This window comes from Bufo gargarizans, chromosome 1 (assembly GCF_014858855.1).
Source record: "Bufo gargarizans isolate SCDJY-AF-19 chromosome 1, ASM1485885v1, whole genome shotgun sequence".
In the NCBI taxonomy this organism is placed as follows: Eukaryota; Metazoa; Chordata; class Amphibia; order Anura; family Bufonidae; genus Bufo; species Bufo gargarizans.
In genome coordinates this window covers 260,809,931-260,835,737 of record NC_058080.1, presented here as the reverse complement: position 1 = coordinate 260,835,737, position 25,807 = coordinate 260,809,931, and the positions used below count along the sequence as shown (strand labels likewise).

At 46.2% G+C, this 25,807-nt stretch overlaps 1 protein-coding gene across 1 annotated transcript in view; it reads left to right on the top strand.

Annotated features, from left to right (window-relative positions):
- Nucleotides 1–25,807, top strand: part of GRID2 (glutamate ionotropic receptor delta type subunit 2) — a 1,539,079-nt gene that overhangs the window by 1,116,406 nt on the left and 396,866 nt on the right. Inside the window, exon 9 of the mRNA XM_044302725.1 lies at nt 13,125–13,226. Within this exon, the coding sequence (XP_044158660.1) occupies nt 13,125–13,226 (102 nt within the window). The remainder of the gene's footprint in view (nt 1–13,124; nt 13,227–25,807) is intronic.

Below are 25,807 nucleotides of genomic sequence, written 5' to 3'. Positions count from 1 at the left end.
TCGTGCCACTGACTTTCACAGTTCGGAGGAAGAGGCAGTGGTGAGACCGAGCCAACAGCGTAGCAAAAGAGGGAGCAGTGGGCAAAAGCAGAACACCCGCCGCCAAGAGACTCCGCCTGCTACTGACCGCCGCCATCTGGGACCGAGCACCCCAAAGGCAGCTTCAAGGAGTTCCCTGGCATGGCACTTCTTCAAACAATGTGCTGACGACAAGACCCGAGTGGTTTGCACGCTGTGCCATCAGAGCCTGAAGCGAGGCATTAACGTTCTGAACCTGAGCACAACCTGCATGACCAGGCACCTGCATGCAAAGCATGAACTGCAGTGGAGTAAACACCTTAAAACCAAGGAAGTCACTCAGGCTCCCCCTGCTACCTCTTCTGCTGCTGCCGCCTCGGCCTATTCTGCTGCTGCCGCCTCGGCCTCTTCCTCCGCCTCTGGAGGAACGTTGGCACCTGCCGCCCAGCAAACAGGGGATGTACCACCAACACCACCACCACCACCTCCGTCACCAAGCGTCTCAACCATGTCACACGCCAGCGTTCAGCTCTCCATCTCACAAACATTTGATAGAAAGCGTAAATTCCCACCTAGCCACCCTCGATCCCTGGCCCTGAATGCCAGCATTTCTAAACTACTGGCCTATGAAATGCTGTCATTTAGGCTGGTGGACACAGACAGCTTCAAACAGCTCATGTCGCTTGCTGTCCCACAGTATGTTGTTCCCAGCCGGCACTACTTCTCCAAGAGAGCCGTGCCTTCCCTGCACAACCAAGTATCCGATAAAATCAAGTGTGCACTGCGCAACGCCATCTGTGGCAAGGTCCACCTAACCACAGATACGTGGACCAGTAAGCACGGCCAGGGACGCTATATCTCCCTAACTGCACACTGGGTAAATGTAGTGGCAGCTGGGCCCCAGGCGGAGAGCTGTTTGGCGCACGTCCTTCCGCCGCCAAGGATCGCAGGGCAACATTCTTTGCCTCCTGTTGCCACCTCCTCCTTCTCGGCTTCCTCCTCCTCTTCTTCCACCTGCTCATCCAGTCAGCCACACACCTTCACCACCAACTTCAGCACAGCCCGGGGTAAACGTCAGCAGGCCATTCTGAAACTCATATGTTTGGGGGACAGGCCCCACACCGCACAGGAGTTGTGGCGGGGTATAGAACAACAGACCGACGAGTGGTTGCTGCCGGTGAGCCTCAAGCCCGGCCTGGTGGTGTGTGATAATGGGCGAAATCTCGTTGCAGCTCTGGGACTAGCCAATTTGACGCACATCCCTTGCTTGGCGCATGTGCTGAATTTGGTGGTGCAGAAGTTCATTCACAACTACCCCGACATGTCAGAGCTGCTGCATAAAGTGCGGGCCGTCTGTTCGCGCTTCCGGCGTTCACATCCTGCTGCTGCTCGCCTGTCTGCGCTACAGCGTAACTTCGGCCTTCCCGCTCACCGCCTCATATGCGACGTGCCCACCAGGTGGAACTCCACCTTGCACATGCTGGACAGACTGTGCGAGCAGCAGCAGGCCATAGTGGAGTTTCAGCTGCAGCACGCACGGGTCAGTCGCACTACAGAACAGCACCACTTCACCACCAATGACTGGGCCTCCATGCGAGACCTGTGTGCCCTGTTGCGCTGTTTCGAGTACTCCACCAACATGGCCAGTGGCGATGACACCGTTATCAGCGTTACAATACCACTTCTATGTCTCCTTGAGAAAACACTTAGGGCGATGATGGAAGAGGAGGTGGCCCAGGAGGAGGAGGAGGAGGAGGAAGAGGGGTCATTTTTAGCACTTTCAGGCCAGTCTCTTCGAAGTGACTCAGAGGGAGGTTTTTGGCAACAGCAGAGGCCAGGTACAAATGTGGCCAGCCAGGGCCCACTACTGGAGGACGAGGAGGACGAGGATGAGGAGGAGGTGGAGGAGGATGAGGATGAAGCATGGTCACAGCGGGGTGGCACCCAACGCAGCTCGGGTCCATCACTGGTGCGTGGCTGGGGGGAAAGGCAGGACGATGACGATACGCCTCCCACAGAGGACAGCTTGTCCTTATCCCTGGGCAGCCTGGCACACATGAGCGACTACATGCTGCAGTGCCTGCGCAACGACAGCAGAGTTGCCCACATTTTAACCTGTGCGGACTACTGGGTTGCCACCCTGCTGGATCCACGCTACAAAGACAATGTGCCCACCTTACTTCCTGCACTGGAGCGTGATAGGAAGATGCGCGAGTACAAGCGCACGTTGGTAGACGCGCTACTGAGAGCATTCCCAAATGTCACAGGGGAACAAGTGGAAGCCCAAGGCCAAGGCAGAGGAGGAGCAAGAGGTCGCCAAGGCAGCTGTGTCACGGCCAGCTCCTCTGAGGGCAGGGTTAGCATGGCAGAGATGTGGAAAACTTTTGTCAACACGCCACAGCTAACTGCACCACCACCTGATACGCAACGTGTTAGCAGGAGGCAACATTTCACTAACATGGTGGAACAGTACGTGTGCACACCCCTCCACGTACTGACTGATGGTTCGGCCCCATTCAACTTCTGGGTCTCTAAATTGTCCACGTGGCCAGAGCTAGCCTTTTATGCCTTGGAGGTGCTGGCCTGCCCGGCAGCCAGCGTTTTGTCTGAACGTGTATTCAGCACGGCAGGGGGCGTCATTACAGACAAACGCAGCCGCCTGTCTACAGCCAATGTGGACAAGCTGACGTTCATAAAAATGAACCAGGCATGGATCCCACAGGACCTGTCCGTCCCTTGTCCAGATTAGACATTAACTACCTCCCCATAACCATATATTATTGGACTCCAGGGCACTTCCTCATTCAATCCTATTTTTATTTTCATTTTACCATTATATTGCGATGCTACCCAAAGTTGAATGAACCTCTCCTCTGCCTGTGTGCTAGGCCTAAATATATGCCAATGGACTGTTGCAGTGGTGGCTGACATGAAGCCTGATTCTCTGCTATGACATGCAGACTAATTCTCTGCTGACATGAAGCCAGATTGTCTGTTACGGGACCTCTCTCCTCTGCCTGGGTGCTGGGCCTAAATTTATGACAATGGACTGTTGCAGTGGTGGCTGACGTGAAGCCTCATTCTCTGCTATGACATGCAGACTGATTCTCTGCTGACATGAAGCCAGATTGTCTGTTACGGGACCTCTCTCCTCTGCCTGTGTGCTAGGCCTAAATATATGCCAATGGACTGTTGCAGTGGTGGCTGACGTGAAGCCTGATTCTCTGCTATGACATGCAGACTGATTCTCTGCTGACATGAAGCCAGATCCTCTGTTACGGGACCTCTCTCCTCTGCCTGTGTGTGTGCTGGGCCTAAATATATGCCAATGGACTGTTGCAGTGGTGGCTGACGTGAAGCCTCATTCTCTGCTATGACATGCAGACTAATTCTCTGCTGACATGAAGACAGATTCTCTGTTACGGGACCTCTCTCCTCTGCCTGGGTGCTGGGCCTAAATATATGCCAATGGACTGTTGCAGTGGTGGGTGACGTGAAGCCTCATTCTCTGCTATGACATGCAGACTAATTCTCTGCTGACATGAAGCCAGATTGTCTGTTACGGGACCTCTCTCCTCTGCCTGTGTGTGTGCTGGGCCTAAATATATGCCAATGGACTGTTGCAGTGGTGGCTGACGTGAAGCCTCATTCTCTGCTATGACATGCAGACTAATTCTCTGCTGACATGAAGACAGATTCTCTGTTACGGGACCTCTCTCCTCTGCCTGTGTGTGTGCTGGGCCTAAATATATGCCAATGGACTGTTGCAGTGGTGGCTGACGTGAAGCCTCATTCTCTGCTATGACATGCAGACTAATTCTCTGCTGACATGAAGACAGATTCTCTGTTACGGGACCTCCCTCCTCTGCCTGGGTGCTGGGCCTAAATATATGCCAATGGACTGTTGCAGTGGTGGGTGACGTGAAGCCTGATTCTCTGCTATGACATGCAGACTAATTCTCTGCTGACATGAAGACAGATTCTCTGTTACGGGACCTCTCTCCTCTGCCTGTGTGTGTGCTGGGCCTAAATATATGCCAATGGACTGTTGCAGTGGTGGCTGACGTGAAGCCTCATTCTCTGCTATGACATGCAGACTGATTCTCTGCTGACATGAAGCCAGATTCGTCTGTTACGGGACCTCTCTCCTCTGCCTGTGTGCTAGGCCTAAATATATGCCAATGGACTGTTGCAGTGGTGGGTGACGTGAAGCCTCATTCTCTGCTATGACATGCAGACTGATTCTCTGCTGACATGAAGCCAGATTGTCTGTTACGGGACCTCTCTCTCTGCCTGTGTGCTAGGCCTAAATATATGCCAATGGACTGTTGCAGTGGTGGGTGACGTGAAGCCTCATTCTCTGCTATGACATGCAGACTAATTCTCTGCTGACATGAAGACAGATTCTCTGTTACGGGACCTCCCTCCTCTGCCTGGGTGCTGGGCCTAAATATATGCCAATGGACTGTTGCAGTGGTGGGTGACGTGAAGCCTCATTCTCTGCTATGACATGCAGACTAATTCTCTGCTGACATGAAGCCAGATTGTCTGTTACGGGACCTCTCTCCTCTGCCTGTGTGTGCTGGGCCTAAATATATGCCAATGGACTGTTGCAGTGGTGGCTGACGTGAAGCCTCATTCTCTGCTATGACATGCAGACTAATTCTCTGCTGACATGAAGACAGATTCTCTGTTACGGGACCTCTCTCCTCTGCCTGTGTGTGCTGGGCCTAAATATATGCCAATGGACTGTTGCAGTGGTGGCTGACGTGAAGCCTCATTCTCTGCTATGACATGCAGACTAATTCTCTGCTGACATGAAGACAGATTCTCTGTTACGGGACCTCCCTCCTCTGCCTGGGTGCTGGGCCTAAATATATGCCAATGGACTGTTGCAGTGGTGGGTGACGTGAAGCCTCATTCTCTGCTATGACATGCAGACTAATTCTCTGCTGACATGAAGCCAGATTGTCTGTTACGGGACCTCTCTCCTCTGCCTGTGTGTGCTGGGCCTAAATATATGCCAATGGACTGTTGCAGTGGTGGCTGACGTGAAGCCTCATTCTCTGCTATGACATGCAGACTAATTCTCTGCTGACATGAAGACAGATTCTCTGTTACGGGACCTCCCTCCTCTGCCTGGGTGCTGGGCCTAAATATATGCCAATGGACTGTTGCAGTGGTGGGTGACGTGAAGCCTCATTCTCTGCTATGACATGCAGACTAATTCTCTGCTGACATGAAGCCAGATTGTCTGTTACGGGACCTCTCTCCTCTGCCTGTGTGTGCTGGGCCTAAATATATGCCAATGGACTGTTGCAGTGGTGGCTGACGTGAAGCCTCATTCTCTGCTATGACATGCAGACTAATTCTCTGCTGACATGAAGACAGATTCTCTGTTACGGGACCTCTCTCCTCTGCCTGTGTGTGCTGGGCCTAAATATATGCCAATGGACTGTTGCAGTGGTGGCTGACGTGAAGCCTCATTCTCTGCTATGACATGCAGACTAATTCTCTGCTGACATGAAGACAGATTCTCTGTTACGGGACCTCCCTCCTCTGCCTGGGTGCTGGGCCTAAATATATGCCAATGGACTGTTGCAGTGGTGGGTGACGTGAAGCCTGATTCTCTGCTATGACATGCAGACTAATTCTCTGCTGACATGAAGCCAGATTGTCTGTTACGGGACCTCTCTCCTCTGCCTGTGTGTGTGCTGGGCCTAAATATATGCCAATGGACTGTTGCAGTGGTGGCTGACGTGAAGCCTCATTCTCTGCTATGACATGCAGACTAATTCTCTGCTGACATGAAGACAGATTCTCTGTTACGGGACCTCTCTCCTCTGCCTGTGTGTGTGCTGGGCCTAAATATATGCCAATGGACTGTTGCAGTGGTGGCTGACGTGAAGCCTCATTCTCTGCTATGACATGCAGACTAATTCTCTGCTGACATGAAGACAGATTCTCTGTTACGGGACCTCCCTCCTCTGCCTGGGTGCTGGGCCTAAATATATGCCAATGGACTGTTGCAGTGGTGGGTGACGTGAAGCCTGATTCTCTGCTATGACATGCAGACTAATTCTCTGCTGACATGAAGACAGATTCTCTGTTACGGGACCTCTCTCCTCTGCCTGTGTGTGTGCTGGGCCTAAATATATGCCAATGGACTGTTGCAGTGGTGGCTGACGTGAAGCCTCATTCTCTGCTATGATATGCAGACTGATTCTCTGCTGACATGAAGCCAGATTCCTCTGTTACGGGACCTCTCTCCTCTGCCTGTGTGTGTGCTGGGCCTAAATATATGCCAATGGACTGTTGCAGTGGTGGGTGACGTGAAGCCTGATTCTCTGCTATGACATGCAGACTAATTCTCTGCTGACATGAAGACAGATTCTCTGTTACGGGACCTCTCTCCTCTGCCTGTGTGTGTGCTGGGCCTAAATATATGCCAATGGACTGTTGCAGTGGTGGCTGACGTGAAGCCTGATTCTCTGCTATGACATGCAGACTGATTCTCTGCTGACATGAAGCCAGATCCTCTGTTACGGGACCTCTCTCCTCTGCCTGTGTGTGTGCTGGGCCTAAATATATGCCAATGGACTGTTGCAGTGGTGGCTGACGTGAAGCCTCATTCTCTGCTATGACATGCAGACTAATTCTCTGCTGACATGAAGACAGATTCTCTGTTACGGGACCTCCCTCCTCTGCCTGGGTGCTGGGCCTAAATATATGCCAATGGACTGTTGCAGTGGTGGGTGACGTGAAGCCTCATTCTCTGCTATGACATGCAGACTAATTCTCTGCTGACATGAAGCCAGATTGTCTGTTACGGGACCTCTCTCCTCTGCCTGTGTGTGTGCTGGGCCTAAATATATGCCAATGGACTGTTGCAGTGGTGGCTGACGTGAAGCCTCATTCTCTGCTATGACATGCAGACTAATTCTCTGCTGACATGAAGACAGATTCTCTGTTACGGGACCTCTCTCCTCTGCCTGTGTGTGCTGGGCCTAAATATATGCCAATGGACTGTTGCAGTGGTGGCTGACGTGAAGCCTCATTCTCTGCTATGACATGCAGACTAATTCTCTGCTGACATGAAGACAGATTCTCTGTTACTGGACCTCCCTCCTCTGCCTGGGTGCTGGGCCTAAATATATGCCAATGGACTGTTGCAGTGGTGGGTGACGTGAAGCCTGATTCTCTGCTATGACATGCAGACTAATTCTCTGCTGACATGAAGACAGATTCTCTGTTACGGGACCTCTCTCCTCTGCCTGTGTGTGTGCTGGGCCTAAATATATGCCAATGGACTGTTGCAGTGGTGGCTGACGTGAAGCCTCATTCTCTGCTATGACATGCAGACTGATTCTCTGCTGACATGAAGCCAGATCGTCTGTTACGGGACCTCTCTGCTCTGCCTGTGTGCTAGGCCTAAATATATGCCAATGGACTGTTGCAGTGGTGGGTGACGTGAAGCCTCATTCTCTGCTATGACATGCAGACTGATTCTCTGCTGTCATGAAGCCAGATTGTCTGTTACGGGACCTCTCTGCTCTGCCTGTGTGCTAGGCCTAAATATATGCCAATGGACTGTTGCAGTGGTGGGTGACGTGAAGCCTCATTCTCTGCTATGACATGCAGACTAATTCTCTGCTGACATGAAGACAGATTCTCTGTTACGGGACCTCCCTCCTCTGCCTGGGTGCTGGGCCTAAATATATGCCAATGGACTGTTGCAGTGGTGGGTGACGTGAAGCCTCATTCTCTGCTATGACATGCAGACTAATTCTCTGCTGACATGAAGCCAGATTGTCTGTTACGGGACCTCTCTCCTCTGCCTGTGTGTGTGCTGGGCCTAAATATATGCCAATGGACTGTTGCAGTGGTGGCTGACGTGAAGCCTCATTCTCTGCTATGACATGCAGACTAATTCTCTGCTGACATGAAGACAGATTCTCTGTTACGGGACCTCTCTCCTCTGCCTGTGTGTGCTGGGCCTAAATATATGCCAATGGACTGTTGCAGTGGTGGCTGACGTGAAGCCTCATTCTCTGCTATGACATGCAGACTAATTCTCTGCTGACATGAAGACAGATTCTCTGTTACGGGACCTCCCTCCTCTGCCTGGGTGCTGGGCCTAAATATATGCCAATGGACTGTTGCAGTGGTGGGTGACGTGAAGCCTGATTCTCTGCTATGACATGCAGACTAATTCTCTGCTGACATGAAGCCAGATTGTCTGTTACGGGACCTCTCTCCTCTGCCTGTGTGTGTGCTGGGCCTAAATATATGCCAATGGACTGTTGCAGTGGTGGCTGACGTGAAGCCTCATTCTCTGCTATGACATGCAGACTAATTCTCTGCTGACATGAAGACAGATTCTCTGTTACGGGACCTCTCTCCTCTGCCTGTGTGTGTGCTGGGCCTAAATATATGCCAATGGACTGTTGCAGTGGTGGCTGACGTGAAGCCTCATTCTCTGCTATGACATGCAGACTAATTCTCTGCTGACATGAAGACAGATTCTCTGTTACGGGACCTCCCTCCTCTGCCTGGGTGCTGGGCCTAAATATATGCCAATGGACTGTTGCAGTGGTGGGTGACGTGAAGCCTGATTCTCTGCTATGACATGCAGACTAATTCTCTGCTGACATGAAGACAGATTCTCTGTTACGGGACCTCTCTCCTCTGCCTGTGTGTGTGCTGGGCCTAAATATATGCCAATGGACTGTTGCAGTGGTGGCTGACGTGAAGCCTCATTCTCTGCTATGACATGCAGACTAATTCTCTGCTGACATGAAGACAGATTCTCTGTTACGGGACCTCCCTCCTCTGCCTGGGTGCTGGGCCTAAATATATGCCAATGGACTGTTGCAGTGGTGGCTGACGTGAAGCCTCATTCTCTGCTATGACATGCAGACTGATTCTCTGCTGACATGAAGCCAGATCGTCTGTTACGGGACCTCTCTGCTCTGCCTGTGTGCTAGGCCTAAATATATGCCAATGGACTGTTGCAGTGGTGGGTGACGTGAAGCCTCATTCTCTGCTATGACATGCAGACTGATTCTCTGCTGTCATGAAGCCAGATTGTCTGTTACGGGACCTCTCTGCTCTGCCTGTGTGCTAGGCCTAAATATATGCCAATGGACTGTTGCAGTGGTGGGTGACGTGAAGCCTCATTCTCTGCTATGACATGCAGACTGATTCTCTGCTGTCATGAAGCCAGATTGTCTGTTACGGGACCTCTCTGCTCTGCCTGTGTGCTAGGCCTAAATATATGCCAATGGACTGTTGCAGTGGTGGGTGACGTGAAGCCTCATTCTCTGCTATGACATGCAGACTGATTCTCTGCTGACATGAAGCCAGATTGTCTGTTACGGGACCTCTCTCCTCTGCCTGTGTGCTAGGCCTAAATATATGCCAATGGACTGTTGCAGTGGTGGCTGACGTGAAGCCTCATTCTCTGCTATGACATGCAGACTAATTCTCTGCTGACATGAAGCCAGATTGTCTGTTACGGGACCTCTCTCCTCTGCCTGGGTGCTGGGCCTAAATTTATGACAATGGACTGTTGCAGTGGTGGCTGACGTGAAGCCTGATTCTCTGCTATGACATGCAGACTGATTCTCTGCTGACATGAAGCCAGATCCTCTGTTACGGGACCTCTCTCCTCTGCCTGTGTGTGTGCTGGGCCTAAATATATGCCAATGGACTGTTGCAGTGGTGGCTGACGTGAAGCCTCATTCTCTGCTATGACATGCAGACTGATTCTCTGCTGACATGAAGCCAGATTCTCTGTTACGGGACCTCTCTCCTCTGCCTGTGTGTGTGCTGGGCCTAAATATATGCCAATGGACTGTTGCAGTGGTGGCTGACGTGAAGCCTCATTCTCTGCTATGACATGCAGACTAATTCTCTGCTGACATGAAGACAGATTCTCTGTTACGGGACCTCCCTCCTCTGCCTGGGTGCTGGGCCTAAATATATGCCAATGGACTGTTGCAGTGGTGGCTGACGTGAAGCCTCATTCTCTGCTATGACATGCAGACTAATTCTCTGCTGACATGAAGACAGATTCTCTGTTACGGGACCTCTCTCCTCTGCCTGGGTGCCGGGGCCTAAATATCTGAGAATGGACTGTTCCAGTGGTGGGTGACGGGAAGCCAGATTCTCTGCTATGGAACCTCTCTCCAATTGATTTTGGTTAATTTTTATTTATTTAATTTTTAATTTAATTCATTTCCCTATCCACATTTGTTTGCAGGGGATTTACCTACATGTTGCTGCCTTTTGCAGCCCTCTAGCTCTTTCCTGGGCTGTTTTACAGCCTTTTTAGTGCCGAAAAGTTCGGGTCCCCATTGACTTCAATGGGGTTCGGGTTCGGGACGAAGTTCGGATCGGGTTCGGATCCCGAACCCGAACATTTCCGGGATGTTCGGCCGAACTTCTCGAACCCGAACATCCAGGTGTTCGCTCAACTCTAGTCACCACCTTTCCCTCTCCCTTAGGCAGGGCTTTCCCTGTTTTCCTCCCTGTGCGTGACACCGGTCATTACAGTCAGCTTGGGAGCCAAACAGAGTAAGCTTCCCCCCACACTTCTTCTCAGGGGGGTCATGTTAGAACCCTTCTTCATCCTTTCTAGCGCTATATATATATATATATATATATATATATGTGTGTGTGTGTGTTCTGCACTGGCTACTGTGTTATATTTGAACAGACATCCATGCTTGTTACAAAATGGAAAAATGGGTAGAACAAAATATTAAATAGCCAGACATTGGAGTAGTCACTAATAAATCCTCCTTTTTCCTTTTCCAGGGAAGGTAGACATGAAAAACAGCAGCGTGGGAAGTGCTGTCCACGAACAGGATAGTGATGTCCTAGATAATAGAGACCTAGTCCTGCAAATATGTAGTCTACTGAATAAAGCTATATGAATTTATTATATCTTGGAAGACTCCAGTTGCTGGTCTTGGGCTACACTTCCTATGCTGCTCTTTTTTTATGTCTACCTCCATTTACTTATATTCTCAGCAGGCTCTGTAGGGGAACCAGGGGACACTACTAACCATGATAAATGTATTCTACATCCCTACTCTAATCGTGGAGAACACACAGAGAGAATGCACCAACCAGATAAAACACTGACTATGCTGGCAAGACATAAGTAAAGGTATTAAAAGCTGAGACTTTTGCCAATATGTTCCAGTCATGGAGATATCGGAGCCCACATGCACCACGTCACGGTTTCTCAGCATGGCAAGGGGTCCTAACCACTGCTCTGACTATGGTGTGAACACGGTCTGGGGATGATATAATTCAGCTCACAGCCAAGCTCCCCACAATTGCCCAGCATAAATGCTGTGGTTGTACAATGTGGATGAAGCCAGGCCGTGAGCCACACCCACACCAGACCATGTGAGGGAGGTTACCAGGTGCAAAAAAGTGCTAGAGTGCCAAATAAAGGCAAACACACTCAAATCTAACAAGACAGAAAGTGAAAAACAAAAAAATTTAGTGGCAATTCTGGAGGAGCTGCTCAGCCCATGACACTGTGGCGTGTCTTTAGTTAGGGGAGCAGCCCGACCGCATGTGGACCGCAGTAATCGACTAACCCCAGCAAAATATGCATACAATGGAGGATATCGACGCGGTCCACATGCACCACAAGAGCAAACTACACAGAATGTAGCAATCATAGAGAACACACAGAGAGAATGCACCAAACAGATAAACACTGACTATGCTGGCAAGACATAAGTAAAGGTATTAAAAGCTGAGACTTTTGCCAATATGTTCCAGTCATGGAGATATCGGAGCCCACATGCACCACGTCACGGTTTCTCAGCATAGCAAGGGGTCCTAACCACTGCTCTGACTATGGTGTGAACACGGTCTGGGGTTCCAATTGCACAAATTCACCAGGTAAGGCCTCTTGCACACAAAGTTTTTTTCTTTCAGTTTCCGTTCCATTCTGTTTTTTGCGTTCTGTATACGGACCGTATATATGAAACCATTCATAGATCCGCCCAAAAAAAATGGAAGGTACTCTGTATGCCTTCCGTTTACGTATTTCCTTTTTTCCGTTTCGTTCAAAGACAGAACATGTCCTATTATTGTCCGTATAACGGACAAGAATAGTACTGTTCTATCAGGGGCCAGCTGTTCCATTCCGCAAAAAACTGAATGCACACAGACGTCATCCATATTTTTTGCAGATCCATTTTTTGCGGACCGCGAAATACTGAAAAAGCCATGCGGTCGCGTGCAAGACGCCTAAGAATGATGTCCGCTTTCTGACTTGTCTTTATCCAGAACTGTACTACTATATGGTTTGCTGCTTATTTTCTTTTCAGGTGTGCCTTTTCCCCCATTTAAATGATCCATAAAAATGTAGGTATGGCAAATGATACTATAGGGTCCATTACACAGTCTATGGTCTCACGAGGCTCTGTGTTCATGATGTGCTTTGTGCTGTCATGTGTTTTTCAGCACTGAACATACCATCAGAACATACCATCAGATATTGTTTTTATTGTCAATGGAATTGACAAATTATACTGAAGTAAAATTAAACTGCCATATGGAGATTGAAAGTGACAGAGAGATATCTGTATAATATGTTAATGTGCCTGCATTTATACAATAAATGTACTTTTTAGGGAAATGTGCACCTGCATGACATCGACTTATCATATTCAGTTGTAACTGTATGAAATAAATTTATTCAACCATTTGATGGATGATTTTCTAGCAATTTTATCATTTTCATTTTATTTTTATTTTATTTTTGTACTGTCGGAAAACCACTTAAAAAAATATAAAAAGAATTAAAAAGTATTGCATACTAAGCTTTTGCAGCCTGAATTCGGCTTTGTGGGACTGTCATCATTTAAATTCAATTTCAAGGAATATTTATTTTGCTGTAATGAGTTCAGTATTTAAAGGTTTGTTAGTCACCGTTGGAACAATTTCACGCAGTTTCCATTCAGAAGCGATTAATGTGTTTTGTATAATCATTTATTTATATAATTTTCTTGTATTACCAGATCAATTAGCTTTTATCCTGACTGCTGTTTTTTTTTTTTTTTATTCCTACACAGCTAGGTTCATGGAATCCTGTGACGGGACTGAATGGTTCTCTGACGGACAGGAAGCTAGAAAACAACATGCGTGGTGTTGTGCTCCGTGTGGCCACAGTGCTGGTAAGGATATTTTCAATATAGAAGAGTCAATGGGTGTCTCCCAAAATATAGCATTAAAATAACAAAACTTTCAACCTGTTTTTCAAAGCTAGGACCCCATCAAGCTGCAGTAAATGAGGAGCAGGCCGCCGATGCACCTCTCTCCATTCACTACTATAGGCACTTTCTAAAATAGCTGAGCAAGCTTAGGGTGAGTTCACATTAGCGTTATGGAGTTCGTTATGGCTTTCCTTTATAACGGAACATAACGGAATCCATAAGACGGAAGGACGGATCCGTTCTTCTGCCCATAGACTTGCATTATGATGGAATGCAAAACGGAAGCCTTTAAGAGGCATTCCGTTTTGCTCCATCCTAATAGAAGTCTAAGGGAAAACATAACAGATTCGTCTAGGTCCCGTTATGCAAGACGGAAGTCCTGTCGACAGGACTTTGTTTTCCGTCTTGCATAACGGGAACCAGACGGATCGGTTTTGATTCCCATAGACTTCTATGAGGACGGAGAGCAAACAGAATGCCTTTTAAAAGCATTCGTTTTGCATTCCGTCATACTGCAAGTCTATGGGCAGCAAAACAGATCCATCCTTCCGTCTTATGGATTCCGTTATGTTCCGTTATAACGGAAAGCCATAACGGACCCCATAACGCTAGTGTGAACCCACCCTTACGCAGCTATTTTTAAAAGTCCCACAGCAGTGAGTAGAGAGTTCACATATGGGATCCTCTGATATTGTAACATTTATGGAATGCTATAAGAACGTCCAGACAGAAGTACCCCTTATAGACTGTACCCTTTTCATAGACTGCAAATGTATAAGTTCTGCTTTTTAACTTGCGTATGGAATAAATCTACAAGAAAAGTTGAGAAGCTTTGTAAATACATTGCATTACTTATCTTGTACTGATCCTGGGCTACAGCTAAGAGATGCATACTGAATTCTGCTGAACTGATAGCTGACATCTTTAAGTATTTTTAATAGTTTTCTCTATTAGCATTCTGCAAGTGTAGTCTTCACAAACTACTCTACAATAATCTGATGTAGGAAAAGGAAAAATTATATATTTTTTTTATAAAATTAGTAATATTATTGCATATATTTAGTTTAGATACCAGCTGCATATATTATAAACTGTATTTTTTTTTCCATTAAAATCAAAACTTACCAACACCTTTTTTCATCACTGATCCTCCCTCAACATCTATACTATTAATCTTAACTATTTTTATGGCAGTCTAGTCTAAGTGCTGTACTAGTCTGTGCAGCAGAGAGCTCTAACAGCCCAAATTGACAGAAAAGATACTGGCTGTTTAGCTCGTTAGATGCTGCAGTCAATAGTGACCTAGGCATCTTAGTGGCTTAGAGGGAGGAGTTCTCTTTGTCTACCATTGGAACCCCACAAATGAGATCTCGGGGTGCTGATGCATTTGCATAGCTTGCAGTATATCCGTATAAGGATGCACCTTTCTGGTGACAAGTTGTTTTACAAAAATCATACTCTTACATAACTCTGTAGAACCAAAAAATGATGGTTCTTTGGATGCAGAGATTCAAAAATAATTTTTTAACAAGGGGTTTTTATTGTGCAAAAGTATTAAAATGTAAAAATCTGTAACGTAAAAAAATGTGTGGCAGTGTTCGTGCCCCACCAAAAAAAAGTAATTAAAAAAAAATCAGTTGTGTGTACCCCAAAATGGTGTAATTCAAAACTTCTACATCGATGGAAAAATAAAAAAGTTATAGCTCTCGGAATAAGACAAAAAAAAAGGCCCAAAACAGGCTGGTCACCTCACTTAGGATCTCCACTAGTTAGATAAAGTGAAGAGCTGCTAGAATAAAATTTTTCTTTCTATTGTACCTGGCACATACATACTTTACACAAACATCCTTCTGATTTCATTTGGGACCCAGTAGCAGAACATCCTATTTTGGCCGGAGGAGGAGATCACGGCTGGCCCTGTCAATCAACAGGAAGAAGGGGTCGGTTTTCTGCGGCTGCTACCAGCAAGTAGACGCCCTACTTGCTGGTAGAAAGGTAATTAGCATATCATAAAAGTAAGTTTTTGGCTAAATCTACTGAGCGAAAATTATTAATAACATAATGTATGGCAATATGGCAGGATAGGGGTTATTTGGACTTCCCTCTTTGTTATATGGAAAATAGGATGTTCTGCTACTGGGTCCCAAATGAAATCAGAAGGATGTTTGTGTAAAGTATGTATGTGCCAGGTACAATAGAAAGAACAATTATTTCTAGCAGCTCTTCACTGTATCTAACTAGTGGAGATCCCAAGTGAGGTGACCAGCCTGTTTTGGGCCTTTTTTTTGTCTTATTCCGAGAGCTATAACTTTTTTATTTTTCCATCGAATGGCAATATGGCAGGATAGGGATTATAAGTAGACAAAAAAAAAAGCGTTTAGTGGGGTGACAGAAGCCCTTTAAAAACTGTAAGAATTAAGGGTTCATTCAGACGTCCGTAGTTCAGGGTCCGAATCTGTTCCATGTGTGGTCCACAAAATGCGGAACACACATGGCCGGTATCCGTGTTTTGAGAATACGCAACTTGCGTACCGCAAAACACTGGCGGACGTCTGAATGGACTCTAATTATGAATCAAATACTGAACATATTTGGCCGTGCTTTGATTGCTGTTGTCATATAATATTACTTCATTATCCACCATACGTTGTTATGCTGGGAGCACTGGAGGACTACTGAAAATATTGTAAAAATGAGTTTAGTACATTGTGTTATTATTCAGTTCTGGGGGATTTAAGGGGTTTTCTAATTTTATTCATTGTATGTGTAAAAGAATATAGCAAGCGCCACCTATTGATTTTTACGCCACCTCAGTATGATGTATGAAAAGACATACAGATACAGATGTAGCACTTGTTAAAGTAACAGCTGGAGAGCTCTGTTGCCAATGTAGCAGACCTATTTATGTAGCTTGGCCACTTTAATAGTAAGTGAATAAATGGTGCACTACTTAAATGGCGTAGGCATGCTATGTTAATGGTGCAGCATATCATAACCATTGGCTTAATAATGTGTGAACCTTTCAAACTACATCACATAGGAACATTGTCTTGCTGCATGACTCAAGTTCTGTGGCGATTCAGCTCACAGACTGATGTCCTGACATTTTCCCTTTAGATTTTGGGGGAGATTTATCAAACTGGTGTAAAGTAGAACTGACTTAGCTGCCCATAGCAACCAATCAGATTCCACCTTTCATTTTTCACAGCTACTTTGCAAAATGAGAGGTGGAATCGAATTGGTTGCTACGGTCAACTAAGGCGGTTCTACTTGACATCAGTTTAATAAATCTCCCCCTCTCTTTGTAGAATTCAAAATTCATTATTCCATCAATAATAGCAAGCTGTCCTGGCCCAGATACAACAAAACAGTCCCAGTCCATCATACTACTACCACTGTTTCACAGATGGGATACGTTTATATTTTTTTTTTTCAACCAAAAATATAACCTTTTCAGCCAGGTGCATTCTGCATCACGGATGCGGACCCGTTCACTTAAATGGGTCCGCAAATCTGGAAATGCGGTGTGGAACTGAACTACGCAACGCAAAAAGATAGAACTTGCTCTATCTTTTTGTGGAACAGACGGATTGCGAACCCCATTCAATTTAATGGGTCCGCGATCACATGCGGCTGGCCCACGGTCAGTGCACATGCATTGCAGACTGAAATTTGCAGTCCACAGCACAGGCGCCCTTACGTTTGTGTGAACAAGCCCTAAGAGTAATATGATATGCCAAGGACTTCTATTGGTTTGTAGTCCAACAAAATAAGCAACCCATAAAATCATTAACTTTGTTTGATCTGTTTAAAAACGGGAATCAGTCCTGAATATCAATAATTCTAATGGCCAATAATGTGATACAGCTAAGGACCAGACATACAAAAATATCAAGGGATCTATCAGGAACAGGTGTGTGTGTGTGGGGGGGGGGGGGGACTGACTGGCCCTTCACTAACCCTGTCTAAACCCTTAGCCCAGGGACGACCCTATATGGTAGGGACTCCCTGTCCTCGTACCTAGGCTGATTATACCGTGGTTGTCCCTATGTTAAACATATAACAATTCCCATACCCAATAATAACCTTAATGTATTTCTAGTGTCCCCACAAGATATCAATCTGTAACGGGGGATATCTAGTACATATCAGTGACACCTCAACCATGGGTTTCCCTTCCGTGCCTTCACACCGCAAAAAGATAGAACTTGCTCTATCTTTTTGTGGAACGGACGGATCGCGGACCCTATTCAATTATTTCTAGCAGCTCTTCACTGTATCTAACTAGTGGAGATCCCAAGTGAGGTGACCAGCCTGTTTTGGGCCTTTTTTTTGCCTTATTCCGAGAGCTATAACTTTTTTAATTTTCCATCGAATGGCAATATGGCAGGATAGGGATTACAAGTAGACAAAAAAAAAAGCGTTTAGTGGGGTGACAGAAGCCCTTTAAAAACTGTAAGAATTAAGGGTTCATTCAGACGTCCGTAGTTCAGGGTCCGAATCTGTTCCATGTGTGGTCCACAAAATGCGGAACACACATGGCCGGTATCCGTGTTTTGAGAATACGCAACTTGCGTACCGCAAAACACTGGCGGACGTCTGAATGGACTCTAATTATGAATCAAATACTGAACATATTTGGCCGTGCTTTGATTGCTGTTGTCATATAATATTCAAGTAAATGGGTCCGCGATCTGCATGCGGCTGGCCCAGGGTCGGTGCCCGTGCATTGCAGACCGCAATTTGCCCTTACGTTTCTGTGAACAAGTCCTAAGAGTAATATGATATGCCAAGGACTTCTATGGGTTTGCCCTTTTCCCTCAGTTCCTTTCCCCATCCCTAAATCCTGTATGTCTCCGTTTTCTTGGCAATGATAATGTGTATTTGTGGATAGGTAGACAGACAGGCAGATGGATGCTATAGTTGTTTCAAACCATTTGCATGGATTTATTGAGCTTAGAAAAAGTTTATTTGAATTCATAAGCAGTTATTTGTCCACAGGGGCTTCCTTGACAGAAGATGAGAACGTATTGTGATTTACAGTTACAGCTCAGTCTGTAAAAACTATTCATGAGAGAAATCTCAGCATGACAAGACCCCATTGTAAAGGGTGTTTATCACAGCTCGGTCCTCAACTGCAGCGCCTTGTTTATTTTTCTTATTTCCCTTCACAATTACTTCTCCTTTCATTTCTTCCCACACACATTAATAGGTTATTGACTATGTGTGGATGAAAAGGATTTTAAAAAGTCACCGCTTAATGAAGACTGCTGAGCCTAGTCAATGCAGTAGAATGAAGCTTCTACTTGCCGATATTAGATCAATGTGGCATTTTCCATGAAATAAAGGTTTTATCAATATGGTTCCATTTCAGGGAGGACAAAAAGTAAATTAGTTTGTTCTATACACACACTGACATTTTATTTAGTTAAATCTGAATAAGAGCAGTTGACACTTCAACTACTACATTTAGATGTTAGGCAAAAAAGAAAATATGTGCTCACCGTTGATGTTCTTCACACTTTCGTGATCAGAGTCCTGATTTGGAGAAAATAATTGTCCTCGATATTCCTGACACCCTTAACGGATGTGGAACAGCACTGCATGTGTGTATAGAGCAGGATAAAATGAATTGCAATGAGGAGCTGCTATCTCTTACCTGGAAACTGACAGACATAGGAAGTCTTTCTGTATGCCACAAGAGATTTATTTCAAATCACTGAAATAAAGATGTGGAACAAGCATTTATTTGATATGTGTAGCCACCTAAAATCTTTCTGTACCATATCTTAAAACATTTTATTTTAGCGTTTCCAACATGGCACCTACGCAGAGGCTGAGCATGCGCCATAGCCACTGGGTTTCTGCTGTTTTAAAAGGCAAACACCTAGAACTAATGTCTGTGATTGGAAATACTGTACCACCAATCTCAGACATTTAACCCCTCAGATACCATGGTCAATTGTGATCTTCCCCGGACCTTGGAGCCTTCCCCATAAGTACTGCCTTTCCAGGGCCCAAACATCTCCCCCACTCTGAGATCGGGGGAGACGTTAATTGTGGTAACTTCGAGCCCTGTGGCAGGGTTACATAAAAGCATAATGATAATTCACTACAGTCTATGGGACAAGTGATATAACGATCACAAGTCCCAGTCCCCTAGGGGCACATAAAATACTATTAGATAAACCTTTTCTTCTTGATCTTGTGCTGCCATCTTTAGGTGCGTCTAATAGTCCAAATGCCGACAATAGAAGCAGGAAACTCTGAGCTTTGTGACTAACTGACAGGTCCTAAAAGGGCAGTTGTGAGGACACAGCATGTACTATGCTCTGTGTACATAATCTGTGTGTTATCTGCTCACTGAACTGTCATATCTTACAAAAATATTTCTGTGACTGTGTGACTGTTCAGTGTGCAAAATGACCCACATTGGTGTATATAGCAGAGTGAATGTGTGCAGTATCAGTCCTGCCAGGACCTTTGTAGCCATGCTGTGCTGTGCACGGGACAGATCCATGCCAGTAACTCCAGACTCCTACTTTTGCTTCTGATTGAGTAAGCTTAGGCAGCAAGACTGTTCCTAATAATGAAAAGGCTAAGTGGCTGGCATAGTCAATGGTATCTGTGGTTGGCATAGTCGGGGGCACTTGTCACGCCCTGCCCTGTGAGAGGCCTGAGAAGATCTGACAGACTTGCTGCACATGAGTCTATCTGACAGATTGTTCTGTTTCTCTTTGTTGTGGTTTTGGGCAGGATCCCACCTCCCCACAGGTTCTGATCATTAGCGATATAGTGGTGCTATTTATACCCGCCTCTCACTATAGCCCTTGCGGTTTATAGTTGCTTCTGGAGTTCTCAGCTAGTGTTTGGTGGATCTCCTGCTCCCGTCCGTCTTAAGCTAAGTCCTACTCCTTCCCTTTTGTTGTGTGTTCTGGCTAGGCCTCAGGAAGACGCTGGTTCCTGCACTAGTGCTAGGAACCGGTCATCTTATCTCCAGCTACTTAGCTGAGGGTTTGTTACAGTTTCAGCTAGGCTTAGGTTCCAGCGCATGAGCACTTCCACCTTAAGGATTTGCTCATGTTGTTAGCAGTCAGGGAAAGGCTCAGGGATTGTCAGGTGGTGACCTTTTCCTGTCAGCTTCTATTGGCTAATGCATTTTTTGGGACTATCTCAGGAACTAGAGAGCTGAGACCTGGATAAAACCTTCCCGGACACCTGATGTACCTGTGTGCCAAATTTTGTGATTGTAAATGCAACGGTGTGGATTCCTTGAGCGGACATACATACACATACACACACACACACTCCGCTTTATATATTAGATATGCCTCAGAAAGTTACACATTTATGAAATACAACCTTTTGAAATATCATACTTTTTTTGCACAATCTCACTTCAGTATGTGGATGGCATGGAAATTGAAAATAGATCTCTAGACATATGAGAGGTATAAGGAATTTCTGACAATGACAAACATTTGTAATGTGCTTTTCCCATAGGGAGTCAAAGTGCAAATTTATCGAGAATATGGGACATTCTGATAACTTTGTTGTAAAGAAAAGATATTTCTTAACCACTTCAGCCCCGCTAGGTGAAACCCCCTTCATGACCAGAGCACTTTTTACACTTCGGCACTACACTCCTTTCACCGTTTATCGCTCGGTCATGCAACTTACCACCCAAATGAATTTTACCTCCTTTTCTTCTCACTAATGGAGCTTTCATTTGGTGGTATTTTATTGCTGCTGACATTTTTACTTTTTTTGTTATTAATCAAAATGTAATGATTTTTTTGCAAAAAAATGACATTTTTCACTTTCAGCTGCAAAATTTTGCGAAAAAAACGACATCCATATATAAATTTTTCGCCAAATTTATTGTTCTACATCTCTTTGATAAAAAAAAATGTTTGGGCAAAAAAAAAAAAATGGTTTGGGTAAAAGTTATAGCATTTACAAACTATGGTACAAAAATGTGAATTTCCGCTTTTTGAAACAGCTCTGATTTTCTGAGCACCTGTCATGATTCCTGAGGTTCTACAATGCCCAAACAGTAGAAAACCCCCACAAATGACCCCATTTCGGAAAGTAGACACCCTAAGGTATTCGCTGATGGGCATAGTGAGTTCATAGAACTTTTTATTTTTTGTCACAAGTTAGCGGAAAATGATGATGATTTTATTTTTTTTATTTTTTCTTACAAAGTCTCATATTCCACTAACTTGCGACAAAAAATAAAAAATTCTAGGAACTCACCATGCCCCTCACAAAATACCTTGGGGTGTCTTCTTTCCAAAATGGGGTCACTTGTGGGGTAGTTATACTGCCCTGGCAATTTAGGGGCCCAAATGTGTGAGAAGAACTTTGCAATCAAAATGTGTAAAAAATGACCGGTGAAATCCAAAAGGTGCACTTTGGAATATGTGCCCCTTTGCCCACCTTGGCAGCAAAAAAGTGTGACACATCTGGTATCGCCGTACTCAGGAGAAGTTGGGGAATGTGTTTTGGGGTGTCATTTTACATATACCCATGCTGGGTGAGAAAAATATCTTGGTCAAATGCCAACTTTGTATAAAAAAATGGGAAAAGTTGTCTTTTGCCAAGATATTTCTCTCATCCAGCATGGGTATATGTAAAATGACACCCCAAAACACATTCCCCAACTTCTCCTGAGTACGGCGATACCATATGTGTGACACTTTTTTGCAGCCAAGGTGGGCAAAGGGGCACATATTCCAAAGTGCACCTTTCAGATTTTGCACGGCATTTTTTACACATTTTGATTGCAAAGTTCTTCTCACACATTTGGGCCCCTAAATTGCCAGGGCAGTATAACTACGCCACAAGTGACCCCATTTTGGAAAGAAGACACCCCAAGGTATTCCGTGAGGGGCATGGCGAGTTCCTAGAATTTTTTATTTTTTGTTGCAAGTTAGTGGAATATGAGACTTTGTAAGGAAAAAAGAAAAAATAAGAAAAATCATCATTTTCCGCTAACTTGTGACAAAAAATAAAAAATTCTAGGAACTCGCCGTGCCCCTCACGGAATACCTTGGGGTGTCTTCTTTCCAAAATGGGGTCACTTGTGGCGTAGTTATACTGCACTGGCAATTTAGGAGCCCAAATGTGTAAGAAGTACCTTGCAATCAAAATGTGTAAAAAATGGCCTGCGAAATCCGAAAGGTGCACTTTGGAATATGTGCCCCTTTGCCCACCTTGGCTGCAAAAAAGTGTCACACATGTGGTATCGCCGTACTCAGGAGAAGTTGGGCAATGTGTTTTGGGGTGTCATTTTACATATACCCATGCTGGGTGAGAGAAATATCTTGGCAAAAGACAACTTTTCCCATTTTTTTATACAAAGTTGGCATTTGACCAAGATATTTTTCTCACCCAGCATGGGTATATGTAAAATGACACCCCAAAACACATTCCCCAACTTCTCCTGAGTACGGCGATACCACATGTGTGACACTTTTTTGCAGCCTAGATGCGCAAAGGGGCCCAAATTCCTTTTAGGAGGGCATTTTTAGACATTTGGATCCCAGACTTCTTCTCACACTTTCGGGCCCCTAAAAAGCCAGGGCAGTATAAATACCCCACATGTGACCCCACTTTGGAAAGAAGACACCCCAAGGTATTCAATGAGGGGCATGGCGAGTTCCTAGAATTTTTTTTTTTTTGCATAAGTTAGAGGATATTGATTTTTTTTTGTTTTTTTCTCACAAAGTCTCACTTTCCGCTAACTTAGGACAAAAATTTCAATCTTTCATGGACTCAATATGCCCCTCACGGAATACCTTGGGGTGTCTTCTTTCCGAAATGGGGTCACATGTGGGGTATTTATACTGCCCTGGCTTTTTAGGGGCCCTAAAGCGTGAGAAGAAGTCTGGAATATAAATGTCTAAAAATGTTTACGCATTTGGATTCCGTGAGGGGTATGGTGCGTCCATGTGAGATTTTATTTTTTGACACAAGTTAGTAGAATATGAGACTTTGTAAGAAAAAACAAAAACAAAAACAAACAAAAAATATCAGCTAACTTGTGCCAAAAAAAATGTCTGAATGGAGCCTTACCGGGGGGGGGGTGATCAATGACAGGGGGGTGATCAATGACAGGGGGGTGATCACCCATATAGACTCCCTGATCACCCCCCTGTCATTGATCACCCCCCTGTAAGGCTCCATTCAGACGTCCGTATAATTTTTACGGATCCATGGATCGGATCCGCAAAACACATGCGGACGTCTGAATGGAGCCTTACAGGGGGGTTATCAATGACAGCTCTCCATCTCCCAACCACTGGAGCAGTAAAGGAAGTACCTTCCTACCCACCCGCTATCCCTGGCCCTGAATGCCAACATTTAAAAAAGACTGGCCTTTAAAATGCTGTCATTCTGTCTGGTGGAGACAGAGAGCTTTAAAAGCCTTATGGCGGTGGCTGTCCCACAGTACGTTGTGCACAGCCGCCACTACTTTTCCAGGTGTGCCATCCCTTCCCTGCACAACCAAGTGGGGACCAAAATCAGGTGTTCACTGTGCAATGCCATCTGTGGCAAGGTACACCTCACTACAGATATGTGGACCAGTAAGCACAGTCAGGGACGTTATATATCCCTAACAGCACATTGGGTAAATGCGGTGGCGGCTGGGCCTGAGGCGGATAGCAGTTTGGTGCATGTCCTTCCACCACCGAGGATTGCAGGGCGCTTCAGTTTGCCTCCTGTTGCTTCCACCTCCTACTCTGCTTCCTCATCCTCTACCGCCTCCTCATCCGGTCAGCGTAACATCTTCACCTCCAACTTCAGCACAGCCAGGGGTAAACGACAGCAGGCAGTTTTAAAACGTATCTGTTTGTGGGACAAACCCCACACCGCGCAGGAGCTGTGGACGGGCCTTGAACGACAGACTGATGAATGGTTGGTGCCAGTGAGCCTCACCCCGGCCTGGTGGTGTGCGATAATGGGCGAAATCTCGTAGCAGCTCTGGGACTAGCCAGTTTGACGCACGTCACTTGCCTGGTGCATGTGCTGAATTTGGTGGTGCAAAGATTCCTTAAACATTACCCCGATATGTCAGAGCTGCTGCATAAAGCGTGAGCCGTCTGTGCGTGTTTTCGGCATTCTCACCCTGATGCTGCTCACCTGTCAGCGATGCAGCGTAACTTCGACCTTCCCGCTCACCTCATATGCAACGTGCCCACAAGGTGGAACTCCACCTTACACATGCTGACCAGACTGTGCGAGCAGCAGCAGGCGATAGTGAAGTTTAATCCGCAGCACGCTCGGGTGAGTCGTTCTGCAGAAGAGCACCACTTCACCACCAATGACTGGGCCTCCATATGAGACCTGTTTTCCTTGTTGCGCTGTTTCGAGTACTCCACCAACATGGCCAGTGCCGATAACGCCATTCTCAGCGTTACTAACCCACTTCTATGTCTCCTTGAAAAAACGCTGCTGGCGATGATGGAAAAGGATGTGGCACAGGAGGAGGAGGAGGGATCATTTCATAGGGTTTCTGGCCAGTCATTCACAAGTGGCTCCGATGGTGGGTTCCTGCACTCACAAACGCCAGGTACACAATTGTCCAGCCAGGGCACAGTTTTGGAGGATGACGAGGTGGAGGAGGAGATGGAGGAGGAGGAACCATGTTCACAGCAGGGTGGCACCCAGATCAGCTCATGGCCATCACTGGTGCGTGGATGGGGGGATACAGAGGACACAGGAGATACACCGCCCACAGAGGACAGCTTTTCGTTGCCTCTGGGCAGCCTGGTACATATGAGCGATTACATGCTGCAGTGTTTCTGCAACGAACGCCAAGTTGCCCACATTCTAACTTTTGCTGATTACTGGATGGCCACGCTGCTGGATCCCCGCTACAAGGACAACGTACCGTCCATAATTCTCTCACTGGAGCATGATCGTAAGATGCGCGAGTACAAGCGCACGCTGCTGGTGGCATTCCCGCCTGACAGCGGGGGCACAGTGGAAGCACAAGGCGAAGGCAGAGGACAAGGAAGAGGATGCCAACGCAGCTGGGGCACCACCAGCACCTCAGAAGGCAGGGTTAGCTTGGCCGAAATGTGGAAAAGCTTTGTCAGCACCCCACAGCAACCAGCACCACCAGCTGATATGAAACATCTTAACAGGAGGCAGCATTTCACCAATATGGTGGAGCAGTATGTGTGCACACGCCTACATGTACTGAATGACGGGTCTGCCCCCTTCAACTATCCAAATTGGGCACATGGCCTGAGCTTTCCCTTTGCGCCTTGGAGGTGCCTTGGAGGTGCTAGCCTGCCCTGCAGCCAGTGTATTATCGGATTATGTGTTTAGCACGGCAGGGGGAGTTAACACAGACAAGCACAGCCGCACGTACATTAAAATGAACCAGGCGTGGATCCCACAGGACTTGTCCATTACCTTGTGCAGAATAGACATGTATACTGGCCTTAACCAGCCATTGTTATACTACAGCGCAATTGCTCATTGTTGTATTTTGGATATTTCGCACTCTTTTGGAGTGTACCCTAATT